Raw genomic sequence first — 15,413 nt, forward strand, 5'->3', positions numbered from 1 at the left:
TCCATACTTAGTAGTGAAAATGGAACAAACTCAAGTGTTTCAGGTATCTCAGTCCTGTTTGCCAGAATACACAAACCTTTGGTTTCATTTACAGATTCTCTAGCAAGGGCAGCTTATTATTTCCAGGGGCGGGTAGAAAAACGCCACCAGAAGCAAGAAGTCTTCATATTGTATGCACTATCTGTTTAGATTAAATGCCTGTCCGAAAGGCAGGATGAATTCTTTGCCAAGGCCGATTTCTCAGCTATTTCTCAAACCTGTCTGATGCTAAACTGAGGTAGATGATTAACTTCTGCAAAGCGAGGTAGAACTTCAAGAAAAAGATAGTGGCATCTCTCATTGTGCATTTTGTACCACGTCGGACTGGGTTTCAAACTCCCAAGAACTTGAAAACCAAAAGGTACAATATTTGCCTAACACAAGTACCAGTGTTCATTTTTATACAGTTCCAAACTGTGTCTAAATATCTCTATTTTTAAATACCTCTTACCTTTTGGCACCGTTTGGCTTACACTCCTTTAAAAAAAAACAAAAACAAAAACAAAACACTTTGGCACAATTTCTTTTAAACCGGAAACAAAGCAAATTTTATGATCAAAGATATGGCCTGATAAGGCTATCAACCTGCACTCTTCAGAAATGATTTTGGTTTCACTGTAACAAAACAGACCGGGCCCATTTTCCTGCAGTTCCAAGAGAACGCTACACCCAAGCGCCTTGCTTTCTTCCCTCACCTTAGTTATGTCTGGCCCCAATACACATCAGTTTTTCAGACACTGTCCTCCTTTGCTCGCTTTCTTTATAGTTATGGGCTTCCTTTAAGCTACTTAAAAGGTACTACACAAAAGGAGTGAGCTATCTGAAGGACCTGCATTATCAAGTATTATATCTGCCTCAGCTCGGTGCTGAAGTTCCTGCTTAACTGCAAAGGAACAAGATTGCTTCACAGGCTGACCCTAGAGCAGCCATACTGACTGCTGATAACATTGTCAAGCAAGTTTACTGAGAGCCACCGGTTTAACCTGGCAAGGTGGAATTTCTTTGGGAGTTCTAGTCAACAGGTCTACCCACATCTCTCCTTTGCCAATGCTAGAGCTAAGAGAAAGAGGCACCTCGGCCTTCTCCACGCCACCTCCGCTGGTTCACATTACTCCGAACACTTCGGCTTGTTTGGTTTGCAATGCAGCATCAAAGCCTTGCTTTCTTTTTTTCTCCCCACACACTTTCACCATGCATGCTATGATACTGGGGCATCAATCTTAGAACACGCACAGCCCAAGAACACTCATGGAAAAAAAAAAAGCAAGGATTGAGTCTCATTAATTAATTATATATTACTTTTTAAAAGCTCCTATGGGGCATCCGCTGTTAGCATTGAACTTGTACATTATTGTTGCTTATTTTCATTGCATATAAAACACTCCATTTTATAAGCTACACTACTGCTTTTCAATGAGACCGAGCGTGCTTAGCACTACGACAAAGATCTGGAATTATCCTGGGTAGCTAAACAGTAGCGTTTTTAAAACAAAAAAGCTCCCCGACATGTGAGACCTAATGATTTTGTTTGTAAGCAAACACACTGATTAAGCAGACAGCAACTTAAGAAGTTGCTCCTCTTCCTGAGGGAGCTGGATGGGTGGTTTGTGCAATGGCTCCATACGAAAGAGCAGAGGGCAACTTCGACGTCACCTTCTACGCAGTGCAGGCTGGAGAGAGGCAAGGATGTTTCTCTGTTCAGCACAAGGCTGAACACACACATAGCCTTTTTAACTTTTTTTCTTAATGCCTGGAAAACAATTCCCTTCTCCCAGCCCCAGAGAAGGGGGGAACCCAACAAGTATTAAAGCAGAAGAGCATTTCTAGAATGCTCTAATCACTGACAGCCAGTCAGGTCACGATATTAACAGAGCTGGCATTTTCATTAAGACGTGACAGGATAAATGCAAGAACACTGCAAACTAAACATTAAAGCTTTGTAAACCAATTTTCTTTGGTATCTAGATGTTGCAGGGTATTCATTTTCACAGCCCAAACTTCAAATAATTCTCGGACTGAATAATACAAAACAAACAAGGCCATCTGCCACAAATGTTGGCCAACCCCCAAGGAGGGAGGCATGGACATGAGTAGAACTTGAAGCTGAAGGTAAATTGGGTTTCTCTCATACCCATATGTTGAGTGGCCACACAAGTTTAATGACAGACATCTGTATAAAAGATTATCCTTTTGAAGACTATTTTTAAACCATGCTATCCTAAGATTAAGCCCAGCTGAAACGCACTGCTTTGAAGAGTTTGCTTCCTCGAGGCTTTGGCTGAAAGGCAGCACAGTTACTTCATTTAATTTAGGTGTTTTTCCTTACCCTTCTTTTAAAAGAGGTTTTGCCATCTCACTGAATTGGTCTGTTTCCTTCTGGTCCTTTTAGTTCAAGCCTCCTTTAAGCAAAGGACGTCTGTATGCAACACATCAGGATTTCTACAAAACCCAGAAAGTCAAACACTCCTTGGAGGGGAAAAGCAGCAATAAGGAAAGTGCACCTTGTGATTTCTCACAAATCTGTAAAGAACTTTTCAATCTCAGGACACTTTTGTGCATGGCAGCTGGCAGCGGGATGAACCCTTTCCTCCAAGGATGGTTAAGGCCCTTCAGACTTCGATAGTGACCATGCTGATGTACCAGAGATCTTCTCTTGCAAGCAGTAATGTAGATCCCAAAGCATTTCCGAGGCAAAGAATGGATAATCCTTCCATCAATGAGTGACAAAAAAGCCCCTTTCCCAACTTTAACCATTGCCACTAAATGCCTTATCCAGAGGGTAAAGCAACAATTCTAGAAACAATATCTGCACTAACAGCCAAATGGGAACTGGAACAAAAAAGAATAAGACTAAATCTTCCGAGGGACTCAAAGTCCTTAGTACGTTAGAGAGCTCTCTATTCTCCCAGGAAGTTTCTGCTCCTCAAAAAAAGCAATTTTTATATCCCTGAAAGGTCTCATTTCCCCCCGCCTCCAAGCTTGTAAGGATCATATTCAGTTATTTTACACAGAATTCTTTGGTACTGCCCTGGAAAAAAAAAAGAAAGAAAGAAAAAAAGAAAAAAAGAAGCAAATTTTCATCTTGATGCAGTTTGCCTTAGGCTGGAACTCGTAGCTTTTCATTTTGATCTGTAGCAAGAACTACACGGAGCCACAGGCTCACCCCACCCTAACAACTAAAGCAGAGCTTCTGGACTTCTCCAGTCCAGCTCTTTGGGGAAGCCAAAAGATGAAAAAAAGTTGCATTTATCACGGATAAAGTTATTGCAATCCTCTAAACACATGAGACTAAAATTCTCCAAAACTCACCCTGAATCTCCAAAGCTGTGCTTATTTCTAATTTTGGAAAAAGGTACCACTTCTGTTCTAACAAATCCACTGAACTTTTTTGTTTTTCTTAAAGACTCTCTATGGGGAGAAAGAAAAAAACCTCGCCATTTCACAAGAACATAAACCAAGGGTTGATTTTTCCTTGTTTCAATGCCCCCTGTAACCTCTGTTACCCAGATCAGGAGCACATACTGATAAAAGAAACTTTTTTTTTTAAACTAATTTAGCTTTCAGGTGAAAGGAGTAAAAAAAAAAAAAAAAGACAAACCTCAAGACCTTGCACTAAAGAAAGCATTGCTTTTTTGTTTAAACTTTACGACAACTGTATTAAGCCACTAAAATGAACAATTTGGTTTCAACTCAAAAATAATTGTGCATTTTCATCAGCTTCTCTTTGTGCTGTTGGATTACTGTGTTTCAGAAAAAAATACACAGAAATGCCAAAAAGATGCAAACTCACTCTTCCTGGCGAGTGAATCCCACTCACTTCCACAAAACGTTCAAAAGTCTTCTGGGAACAAAACGCTGTGCTCACCAGTAAATCAAACACACTGAGGTATAAAAAGGAGAACAGGAAAAAGTTCTCTGCTGCAGCAGCAATTCAAAACAAAAAAAAAATATATCCCCCCTCCCATGTCCCCACCCACAGAAATGCAGTATGGTCAGGAACACAAGTTCTCTACAAATATCTACTATCATTTTCTCCATTAAAAAAAGTGATATAGAGCCTTTTTGGCTTAGCCTACAGAATTCACCACACAAACCACCTAATGTGCACAGCAACACATGTTTGTGCATGAAGCCCCATCAGGGGAGAGGTAAAATGTTCTGAACTGCGAGTGTGTTGGGATGGGGAGGGGGGAGAGAAACCGGGGAGGGAAGGGAGGACAATGAGGTAGATAGAATTTAACTTTACAGGCTCACTCCCTGCAGAAAAGATAAGTACATTCATCTGTAAAAAAATTAAAGATGAGGTAGGTTTGAATCAACGTTGTATTTTTTTTCATTTTCTCCTAGAAGAATTTCCCTGAGACAGTTTCTTCCAAATTCAAACGCAGATCAGAAGACGAGAATTCGATTGTTTCCAAAGTCGACCACAACAATCATGCCATCAGGGGTGACAGCTATACCTGAAGGACGGTCCATCTGACCAAAGCCGCTTCCCTGAGTGCCAAACTTGCATAAAAAGCTACCATTGGACTCAAATATCTGCACCCGGTGGTTCCTGGAGTCGGCCACGATGATGCGCCCCTCTTGATCCACCGCCACTCCCTGCGGACGCAGGAACTGCCCGTTCCCACTCCCCTCCGAGCCCAGGAAGCGCGCTGACTGGCAATCTGCGTGGATGACCAGAAGGCGATGGTTGTTGAAGTCTGTCACTACCAAGTGGCCCTCGTGATTGAAAGTCACACCTCTGGGGGAATCAAAGTGCTTCCAGAGTGCCCCTTCAAAGCCATACTTATTCAGAAACACACCATCGGGCCCGAACAACTGAACGCGATGGTTCCTCGTGTCGGAGACCAGGATTTTGCCCTCTGCGTTGACGGCCACGTCCCACGGGTAATTGAATTGCCCATTCTTTGTTCCTTTCTCCCCAAACTTCAGAATGAACTGCCCTTCAAACGTGAAAATCTGGATGCGATGATTGTCCTTGTCAGCCACGACGATCCGGCGTGAGACGTCACAGGCCACTCCGGCGGGACGATCGAACTGGCCGGGCCGGGAACCCAGAGTGCCAAACTTGTGATGGAAAGTCCCACATGGCTTGAACACCTGGATACGGTTATTGCTGCGGTCAGCCACGATGATGTAGCCTTCTTTATCTACACTAACCCCCCAGGGGCGGCAGAGCTTCCCATCGCTGTCTCCTTCGCTGCCAAACGAGAGCCCGGGTAGCCCGATGCCAATGTAGCTGCGCCCAGATTTCACCACAACTTTGAAGGGGCTGTTCTCAATGTGTTGGTTGCACATCATCACGGACACCAGATGCTCTCCCTCTAGTTGCGGACGGTAGCTGACCAGGTAGGTTCCGTTCTGCTGATCACTGACATCTGCCCCAAACAGATTTCCATCTGGGCCCATTACCACTGCAGAGATCATGTCACCTCCTGAAAGGCGAGGCTCACCATCGTGGTCGTAGCCTATAACTGTGAAAGAGGCCACCTTGCCCTGCAGCGCACGCTTGAGGCCTTCCCCAGTGGCTTTGGTCAGAGGAGCAAAAGCCCCGCTACTAACAAAGCCCATTGATTTAATGGCCATATACAATGCCTGGTCAGGGGGTGTGAACATGATCCTGTCATCCTCCTGGGTCTGCAGAAGGCCTCTCACATTCTTGAGCTCCTGCACCTGAGCCAGCATGCGGTCCCGGGCCAGAAGAATATCTATGGTACGACCTTCCTCCAGGACCTGCTGAACAGCACTAATTGTGTTATCCAGCTTATTTAGGTTCTGACGTAACTTTTCAACTTGCAAATAGAGCGACTTAGCCTTGACTTGACGAATCTTTTCCACCTGGGAGAGGATGAGGGGTGGGGGAAAAAAACGTATGTCAGAAAAGACGACCCTCAGAATCATAGAATTACCATGGTTTGAAAAGATCTACAAGATCTTCCAGTCCAACCATCCACCAATCACCAACAGTTATCACTTAACATCAAAACTCATCCCAACGTCACTTCTACATAAGCGGTCATACATTTGTTGCAGCACGCTGACACAAGACATGATAAGACCAAGAACTGTCCAACAAGTCTTTAGAAACCCTGATGCAGGGGAGCAGAAACAAGGAAAAGCCATTATCTATCCAAATTCAGATGATTATTTTCTCCAGTCCCTCAGTTAAAAATCACACATTCATGCTCCACGGAACTGCTGTATCAAAATTCAATTTGAAAAGAAGATTTGCTTCTTTAGTAGCTAATAATGACTATCTTCCTTAAAAGCTGTTCTGCCTTCTAGTTGCTGAGTACTTGACAGACCATCAGAAGGTACTTCTTATTTAATGACTCTGGAGAGGAAAGAGGTAACTGTGAGCTCCCAGGCAAGGCTGCTCTAAAAAGAGAACTGAGACCAATTTCAGAAAGCAGGCTGTTATCACATAACTCTTAGCCTCCTAAGAGTTGGCATCAGCTAATGGATATGGGCTCTCCTCACTCCCTTGGCTGTCCGAAGTGCTTCCATGTGATTGGATAATACCAGACACCTGGAATTTTTAGGGTCCAATTGCTTTAATATTTTCCCACAAATACCAGCAGCCACACTGAACTACTGCTTTAAAACACGATGCCATATAATGCTACTTCAAAGGGCACAGATGGCAGCTGCCAGTCCCTTCTTGGGCAATTGTAGATCAAGCAAAACCAGTTGGTTGGTTTTGTTTGTTTGCTTTCAGGCTTTGTTTGTTTGTTTTGCATTTGTTCGTTTGTGTTTACATGACCGTGTTTGTCTTTACTTGTGAAAAATCACTATGGATCCTTTGGCAAAATTAATGAAACATAATTGTTTTGTTGTTGGAAAAATATATTTCCTCACTTTTGAATACTTGCTTGGCTGCAGAACAATATCACTAGCGTATTCCACTGAGGGACAACTCGCTGTCTGAAGAGTCCCTTGTCTAGCTAACAGATGTATAAGAATGTCTTTTCATATATATATACACTTTTTTTTTTTAAAGGCTGCTTCTAAAAAAAAAAGAGATGCTTCTTTCAATAGCCCGTTAAGATCATCTGTTTCCAAAAGATTACCAATCACAGTTACTTTCTGGATGTTAGTTAGCTTTGTTACACAAAATAATACACTAGCACTCTTCACGCTACCTTAATATACATTCAATTGCCTTACTTTCGTAATCTCACTTAACTAGTGTGGCTCCATGAAATAACTTTACCAATATAATGGTCATTTTGCTGGCAACACATACACCAGAAAATTAACATTTCAAGAGGATAGAAGGCGGGAGAGAAGTAATTTATATCAGGATGGCACTATCTCTTGACATCTTGACCTCAGCACTTGAGATGTGATGCACCGCTGCTGAGCCAGCAGGGGGAGCGCTCACCTTACTTGTGTGGCTGAGCTTGCCGAAGGACACAGTATTTCCTACCAAAAAAAGGCTTTTTCATAGGGCTAAGAAATCCTTCAAAATAAAACCAACTAGAGGCAAAACACAGCAACTTGCTCCCTAGAAAACAATGAGCTCACCATAAACGGTAGCATTTCTGCTCGGTGTACAAGTTTCCAATATCAAATGTACAAAGCACAGTGTTAGGTACATACCTTCCAGAGCAGCTCGCACTCTCGCTCTTCCAAGGCCTTCTTATGTCTAGTAGTCACTGCTTTGACTTCAGACTGTACCACCTTCGCTTTCATCTCAACTTGCTCTGCCACAGCCTGGGCCTGTTCAATACTCAACTGGAGAGAAAAATAAAACACTTAGTGCTCAACCAAATCTGCAAGAGCTTACTTACATTTAACTACACCTTTAGGAAAAGGCATGAAGTAACACTTCTTAGATTCTACTAGGCCTTCACCCATCTCATACAGCAGAGCTCAAATATTGGCTTGATTATATATATATGTATAAGCAAATCTACTGTACAGAGCTTGTGACTTCATTGTACCATGCACCAGTACAGGGGATTAAAGGACAGCTTCTGGGAGCATGCAAATCTCCTGCACTTTCCAATTACTGCAGGGTGTCACAGCTCTGCCACAATAAATCTGCTGTTGTTCAGCAGGCATTTCCTGTATAGAAGTTGTCCTCTGAAAGCCAATTTTTTAGGAACAATGTTGAGAAGCAGCATTCCTTTTTCTGGTCAAGCACTAGATGATTTTTTCCACCAGTAATCCTTTTTAAAAAAGGCACCGTTCAACACTCATTCCAGCTTCATCCTTCCAGTGTTTGTAGATGAAATGGCTAGCTAACAAACATGCTTGGGAAACTGGAGACAAGAGCTGTGTTGAGGAAACCAGCTGATTCAGTTATCCATTACCAATCCAGTAACAACTACTGTGGCTCCTGCTGTTGGCAGGTGCAGTTGTCTATTTGCAGCTTGCACCTATGCACTCTTGGGACTATCCGGGAGCCAAAAGACTGACAAGATACTCTTCATTCTATTATGGATTTCAACAGAGCCTTGTGTTGCCAAAAATGAAGAAACAACTTTGCAGTCTATCTTGCCAACTCCAGGACTGAAACCAATACTCCACCACAGTAAAATTTAAGTAATGACAGTGTGTGCACTTGATGTGTTTGAGAGCCACAACAAATGGAAACCTTGCAAATCAAGCTTCCCTGTGGCAAACAAGTATGTTCTCATGATGGAATGGAATTCAGTCCAGCAGATATCTGTCACTGGCTACAGTTACCAGCCCATTTCAGAACACTCTGTTCTTCTCTATAAATCTACTCAAAAAGGCAACATACAAATATAAACACATTAGCAGAACAGGACTACAGCATGCAACATTATCTGTACTCTCAGACTGCTAAGTATTTAATGAGGATTATTAAACGAGCAAGTCTTGTTTAATTTGGGCATTTTATACAAATCAAAGGAGTTTGCTGAAGCCTCAAGGTAGTTACGCCTCCTGAGTCATACATTTTATATGCTTCAGCCACTTCTGAGTAAAAAGTGAAGAGCGAAGTTGTACTGGACTCCTTGTGTCCTTCAGGACACCTCTGCAAGTTTTCTTGTAGCTGCCTCCTGTTTCTGCAAGAAACTCACAGTAGTTATCTTGCTACAGTGGTTCTGACAGGGCAACTGATGTATAACACAAAGTAATGAGGAGCTGACTGTAAGAGCCAGAAGTAGCAAGGAAGTCTACATTTTAGGTTCTGTTTCTGGATACCTGGGCTGACTATGGAGGGACCCAAAGCAGGACTCGTCAATTTCAATTTTCATCAGTTTTCCAGATGTCCCATCTTCTAACGGACATTAAGAACTTGAACTTTGACTTAACAAAAAACATTAATAGTTTCATCTTGGCTTAATTATAATGTGCCTATGAAGTATTTAAGTGTACTTTCTAGATACAACACTGCTTGTTCTCACTAGTGCCAGCTTTTTTTAAATGAAAGCTATGGTCAGAAGAGTGCAACACTCAAGGAGAAAGACAGACAAATATGGAGCCACTGTAAAGGTGCTGGTATCATTGTGTGGTTTCTGCAGATTGCTACCCAAATTAAACAAGCACAATCCACATAGCAAAGTACATTCACACAGCAAAGTTAATGAAAAAGACCAACTTAAGTCTCAAAGAGAAGAGCCTGCGAATCCAAATGCAGAGGCAGAATGTTAGAATTATCTATTTGAACACTGCTGTAAACACAGCCCTGTGTGGAATCACCATGAAAGCGAAGGCTGTTTAACTATAAACGTATCACAGAGCATCAATGTTAAGCTTAACTAACTGCTTAAAAAAAGGTCCTTCCACAGATAATGGATAAAGAACTTTAAATACATACCTTCCTACCTCTGTACGGAAGATTTAAACCTTGAACACTAAGGAATTTAAGAGCAAGTTTATCCTTCTTACAGGATATCTAGAGGGGGCAGGGGAAAAACCTTTGAGAAGCATATTCTCTGGCAGACCCTCTCCAAACTTTAGAAGTAAATTAAATGAACTAATGAATGAACTTTCTGCATCTCAGGTTAGCCTTCTTCCACCACATTCTGAAAGGTGTTCTGTCCATAAGCATTGTTTGCTTTTGGTTCCTTGATAATAAGGATAATAAACGATAGAGGGCTGGTTTCTCAGGATTCTTCCAGTTACTTGCTTCAGTGCAAGGTAAAACAACTCAGCCACGACAGCCAGTTTTCTGCATCATAAGAGCTTCCTACTGTTCCTCTACTAGAGAAATTAACTGCAAACCTTACACAAAGTATAGTTACAGTATGAATATTAGGATTAATCAGCTTAATTGCAATATTGGCGTGGCCATAGCAAAGATCACAGTAGCTAGGTCAATTTAAATGGTCAGACTTCAAACTGGAAACAAACTAAAATATTCTCACTTCTGGTGGTTAAAGAATTTAAAAGGGCTTTGACACAGGGAGGGCTACAGGAGAGATTAGCTCTTGTCAGACAAACAAAATCACTTTCTCACTTTTTGCCTAAAGTTTAAGGTAAAGCAGTAGTGTGGACAGTGTCACGTGTAAAAATGCATCTTCCCTGATAACTATCTGCTTGTATATTAAACCAAGGAATTCATTAAAGCAAGGCACAAAGCAGAAATACCTGAAGAAAGAAGTACCTACATGAAAGCTCTCATTGAAGGGCGTCCTTCAGTGCTCAAGACAACCGAGCATTTACTTTGCTGGAGAAAAATTGCTTAGCTATCTCCCTCCCTTTCTAGCAAGAAGGGTGTTCAAGGTCCACCTCATCTGCATCATACCAACTCCCCTCACAATTTCTGTGAAAAAGAGGCACTGCCTTAACGGATGGCCCTCCTTACCAGCAAAGTTTGAGCCTTTGATGCTGGAAGATAAGTCTCTTCTTCCATATTCATCTAATGACCAGACCCCACTGCAAGCTTCCACATTTCAAGCAAAGCACTGCCAAATACCCCACGCAGATATGGGCTCAGATCAAAAAAGACAACTGACCTACACAAATCAAATTGTATTTTAACACTTTCACCTGCAAATTAACCCCAAATGGGAGGAAGCACTCATTGCTTTACTGTTATGCAAGTGCATTAGATTACATACACACACATACGTATATACAATTACACATGTATAGATGTATTTTAAGAACATGACATTTCGAAGAAGCCATCTATCTTTCATCGTAACAGATTTATGTTCAGTTTGTGGCCCACTCCTTGGAAAAAAATTTAGAAGAAGACAGCTAAGCGTGTACTTTCCTAAGGTACAAACAAGCCAGCAGCACAAGCTGTCAGTATCAAAAGGGAACACTTCTGTCTCACTCCACCTCATTAACTTCAGCTTTCAGATCCTCGTGTGAATCACTTCAAGCCACTGAAAATGCGAGAAAAGTACCTGAGCAAAGCGGATAGCTTTCTAATGAGATGAGTCTGCTCAGAAAGAGGTCCTACAAGCAATGAAACGGGTGTTTCTGTTCCATCCCTGGGCACGACCAGTCCCTTTAAGATTGCAATGAGCCAGCCTATGGAGGGCCAAAAAGCAATTCCACTGAGAAGCTGCCTCTTTAGCTGCATCAGTTCACCACTCCGTTACACAAATGCACGTTCTCACGTTAGGGATAGGCTTAGAAATGCATGATTCAGGGCAAGACCAGAGCAGCACTGGTGAACAGAAGCTCTCCACTGCTGTAGAATCAAGAAGATTGACCAACAAGCCTCATGTTGCCAGGCTTACTACTTGTTTTAGAGGAGTTCCAAATCCTTTGAGGAGGGAGATTTTTACTTTTCAGCATCTTAAGTCACTGAAGTTTCATCTGGTCTGTCACTCCTGAAACTGAAATGTACCTTAATGTATGGCAATCGTCACAGCCTGAAAAATAATCTTGCTACCAAAGCCACAGGAAGAGTTTAAATAAACATTTATTCCTAAAAGCCTTCAACTTTGGTTAACCAGATATTCTCCAGCCAGATGACTTATGGCTTGATTTCCTCTCTCCTGCAAGGCCCTTCAGAGCCCACCTCCTTCCCTTCACTCTGAGCTCCTCTCCTCATTCATCCCCAAGTTTTCATGTCAGGAGTATCTCTTTCCTAGCCTATTATAAGAAGGTTACGAATACAGCAGTATGAATCAGTTGCACGGAGAAGTGTTACTACTACCATACTACTTTTCAATCATCTCCTTAGAGCTCAAGTCTATGTTTCTCATATTGCAGCTTGTATTGGAATTTGATTCTCTAGACTGCTTCCAAGCTTTAAAAAAAGTATGCAAGTCAATTTCTTTTATTTTAGCCTAGTTTCCTCAGAGTTTGTTTCAAATGCATGCTGATGTGCTGTCTCCTCCCTGGGATAAATACAGCTTTACAGCCATGTTGTCCCAGCACAAGCTCTTCTATACCAAAATTCCTTTGTTTAGCAGGTTCACAGCATCAACCTTCAACTCAAGCACCTCAGTTCTAAAACCTGCATTTCTTCTAGCTGTTGCTGATGACATTGAGGCAGTAGCCTGCCCTGAGCTGCAGTACTCTCCATCTCTACATATGCAAACACAGATTACTAACTCCTCACCTTCATCATATATCAGCTTGCTCACCAGCTTTTTTCTGTAGAGCAGTTTAGATTAAAAGGCCTTGTTTAAAGTCAGTTCTTGAACAGCCTCATTCATTTTACAGATTGTTTCTCACTAACTGCCCAATTGCACTTCCTCTTAAAGTAGCTGGCCTAGGGCAGAACTGGATGAACTAAATTCAAGAGCTATTTGCTTCAGTTATATATGCAATGCCAGGCCACCCACCTTTTACCTGTCCATCAGTAGTCAACTCAACACAAGAGCAGGAGCCTCCAGAAGAACAGCCAGAGAACAAGAAAGATAGAAGAGCAAAGTAAACCCAAGAGCAAGCAGGCATGAAAGCGTGCATGCAGTACTAGCAGAGTGGTACTCAACACTATTCTTTTGGTTTCTACTCCAAGAGACAGTCACTATTTAGATGATTCGTCCATACCAGTTAAATGATTAAGAGCCCTAAAGGCCAAAGCAATAATTTAATTACTAACAGACAAGCCCTTGTCTAGGGCAGCCTAGAGAAATTCAAAACACTGCGCTACTGAGGTTCTCTAGACTAGAATAATCCCTTCATTCTTGCTCATTCTTGGGACATGTTAGACGTTTCTGAATGCTTCTGATACTGCTGAAGAGCCTTATAATTTTATTTAGAACAAACCAGGGAAGCTAAGTTTTGCAAGGTTTGGGGTTAACATGAGGTTTTAAAATGGCCATCCGGCTCCAAAACTTTGGTGCTTAATGTTCTGACATATGTAACAACATCATAAGCCAAAGGGAGGTATCTGAAACAGTTAATATCTAAACCATCACAATACTTTTTTCCTTCCACGGGTGCAAAGACTCAGGACGGGTCAAATTAGCTGCTCCTTTCAGGCTGAACAAGCTCACCTAAAAAAGGGTTATAACTGTCATTTATTCTCACTTATTAGGGAGGCATAAAGTTGTCACAACACAGAGAGGGATTCTCCAAATTCAGAGAACTGGTTGTAGCCTCTGAGACATACTCTACACTTTGAAACATGCCTAGAGTACAAAGAAGTTCTGTAGCACTGCAGGAAAACAACCAGCAGATATTGTCATTGACTGTGACCACTGCCCTTCAGACGATAAGAGTTAACAGATTTAACAAGAAAATTTAAAAGATCTCATTTAAAATAGTCATCTATTAAAATAAGCAATGATGAGGGGACAGCTCCTATGTAGCACACATTTGAGAGAAAAGCACATCTGACTGAGAAAGCTTACTTCTGCCAGTGTCTAACCAAAAAACAAAGTCCTGGTGGTTAAGTCTAACATAGAAGTGTTGACTATCCAGCTCAAAGCATTTGAGGCTGACAAAATTGGACAGTCGTAGTGCAAAGTAGCTTCATACTATGCCTTCCCTGTCCAAAGGCTCTTTACTAAAGGAAAACTACTGCTAATACCGTAACAGTTATTACTAGATACTACTAAAGTTAACACACAAGTTAACTAACTACCGACATATACTTGCAAATTCATTTCCTGTGCAGATTTTCCTTCTACTGGTTGAAGGTTACCTTCCTTCCAGACCTCACTTAGTATTCATATGTGCACTGCAAAGTAGCTGACGTAGGATGCAATAGGCAGCTGTGGTGTGCACCTGTGCAGGCAGAGCAATCCTTCTATAGAGGTAACTCTGATCCCTTACATAGGCAGATTAAAGTTCCACACCAATCCAAACAGATAATTAGCTTTTTACATGCGGTGGCAACACTGAAGACACAACCAGATCTGTAAGTAGTTACAGTGCAGATGCTGTACAGACATAAGAGACATCTTAGAATAGAAGTCTCAGCTGTAGAAACAGAAACATGCTTGGCACTGCTGTACAAGATCAAAACTTTGCTCAAAATGCTTCATGCTCAAGTGCATTTGGACATAGCTTCATATATATTATGATTTACATGTCAGGATTATGCTGCAGAAATGCAAAATTCATAACAGCGCTGTTTTCAGCTATACAGCCACTTCTGTCAGATCTGAGAGAACAGAAGGGGTGAGAAAGCTGACAGAAGCAGCAGAGAGCTTTTTGCCTGACACCCTGCCCTGTACCAGGCAAGCTGTGAGGGACAGAAAAAAAAAATTAAATACTTAAGTTAGGAGTATCTTACCTGAATAGCCTGTCGTCCTTGCTGAGCATCTGCCAGGAGCTGGATGGTAAGAGTCCTGGAGTCCTGGAGGGCATCTTGGAGGTAGATAAAGCTGTGACCCACATGTCGCCCCATGGTACATTCACGACATATGGGGACAGAGCAGGTATCACAGTAGAAATGCAGTACCTGGAAGAGAAAAACATGTATCACCATCTGATGAAGAACAGAAGAGGGAAAAAGAAATGCAAGGTTGGCAAAACAACAGCAAAAACAAACAACAGATAACAAGAAAGGGAGGAGGCTGGAGGCAGTAGCCATGGGCAAAGACTTCACAATAGTTTCTCCTCAGAGGAAAAGCAAACCATCTTTCTTAGTAAGCTTCAAATTGTATTCTAAAAGTTGGATGGAAGTGTCATTGTTTTCTTTGAAATACAATACTAGGAAGAATGTCCACATCAGCTCCTCTTAAGAACGGAAGCCATCTGCCAACACTTACGGATTGGAGATGTCATCTATGTTAAATTTCAGATGAAGACTTTTCCTGCATTCATCAGATACATTCTCTGAAGTGGGTTTAATAGTGACTGTGCTAGAGAACAGGAGCATCCCTGCCCCCCAAGAATAGAAAACCATTATGCATGCTGAGAACCATCCTGTTTCCTCAGAACACATAAACCCTCTATGCTTACTCAGAGCAGCACAGCACTGGGCAGAACTCCTTTCTGCCAACTCCCAACAGCAAAGCAAAAAAGAAAACCCT

The 15,413-nt window shown here is 41.9% G+C and overlaps 1 protein-coding gene across 1 annotated transcript in view; it reads right to left on the bottom strand.

The window, feature by feature from the left end:
- Positions 1 to 3,614: 3,614 nt before the first annotated feature.
- The window catches only part of TRIM71 (tripartite motif containing 71), a 50,517-nt gene continuing 38,718 nt past the window's right edge, over positions 3,615 to 15,413 (bottom strand). The window contains exons 2-4 of the mRNA XM_048950633.1: positions 14,672 to 14,839; positions 7,645 to 7,779; positions 3,615 to 5,880 (exon numbers count right to left, since the gene is read on the bottom strand). Of these exons, the coding sequence (XP_048806590.1) occupies positions 4,429 to 5,880; positions 7,645 to 7,779; positions 14,672 to 14,839 (1,755 nt within the window). The 3' untranslated portion in view covers positions 3,615 to 4,428. The remainder of the gene's footprint in view (positions 5,881 to 7,644; positions 7,780 to 14,671; positions 14,840 to 15,413) is intronic.

This window comes from Lagopus muta, chromosome 7 (assembly GCF_023343835.1).
Source record: "Lagopus muta isolate bLagMut1 chromosome 7, bLagMut1 primary, whole genome shotgun sequence".
In the NCBI taxonomy this organism is placed as follows: Eukaryota; Metazoa; Chordata; class Aves; order Galliformes; family Phasianidae; genus Lagopus; species Lagopus muta.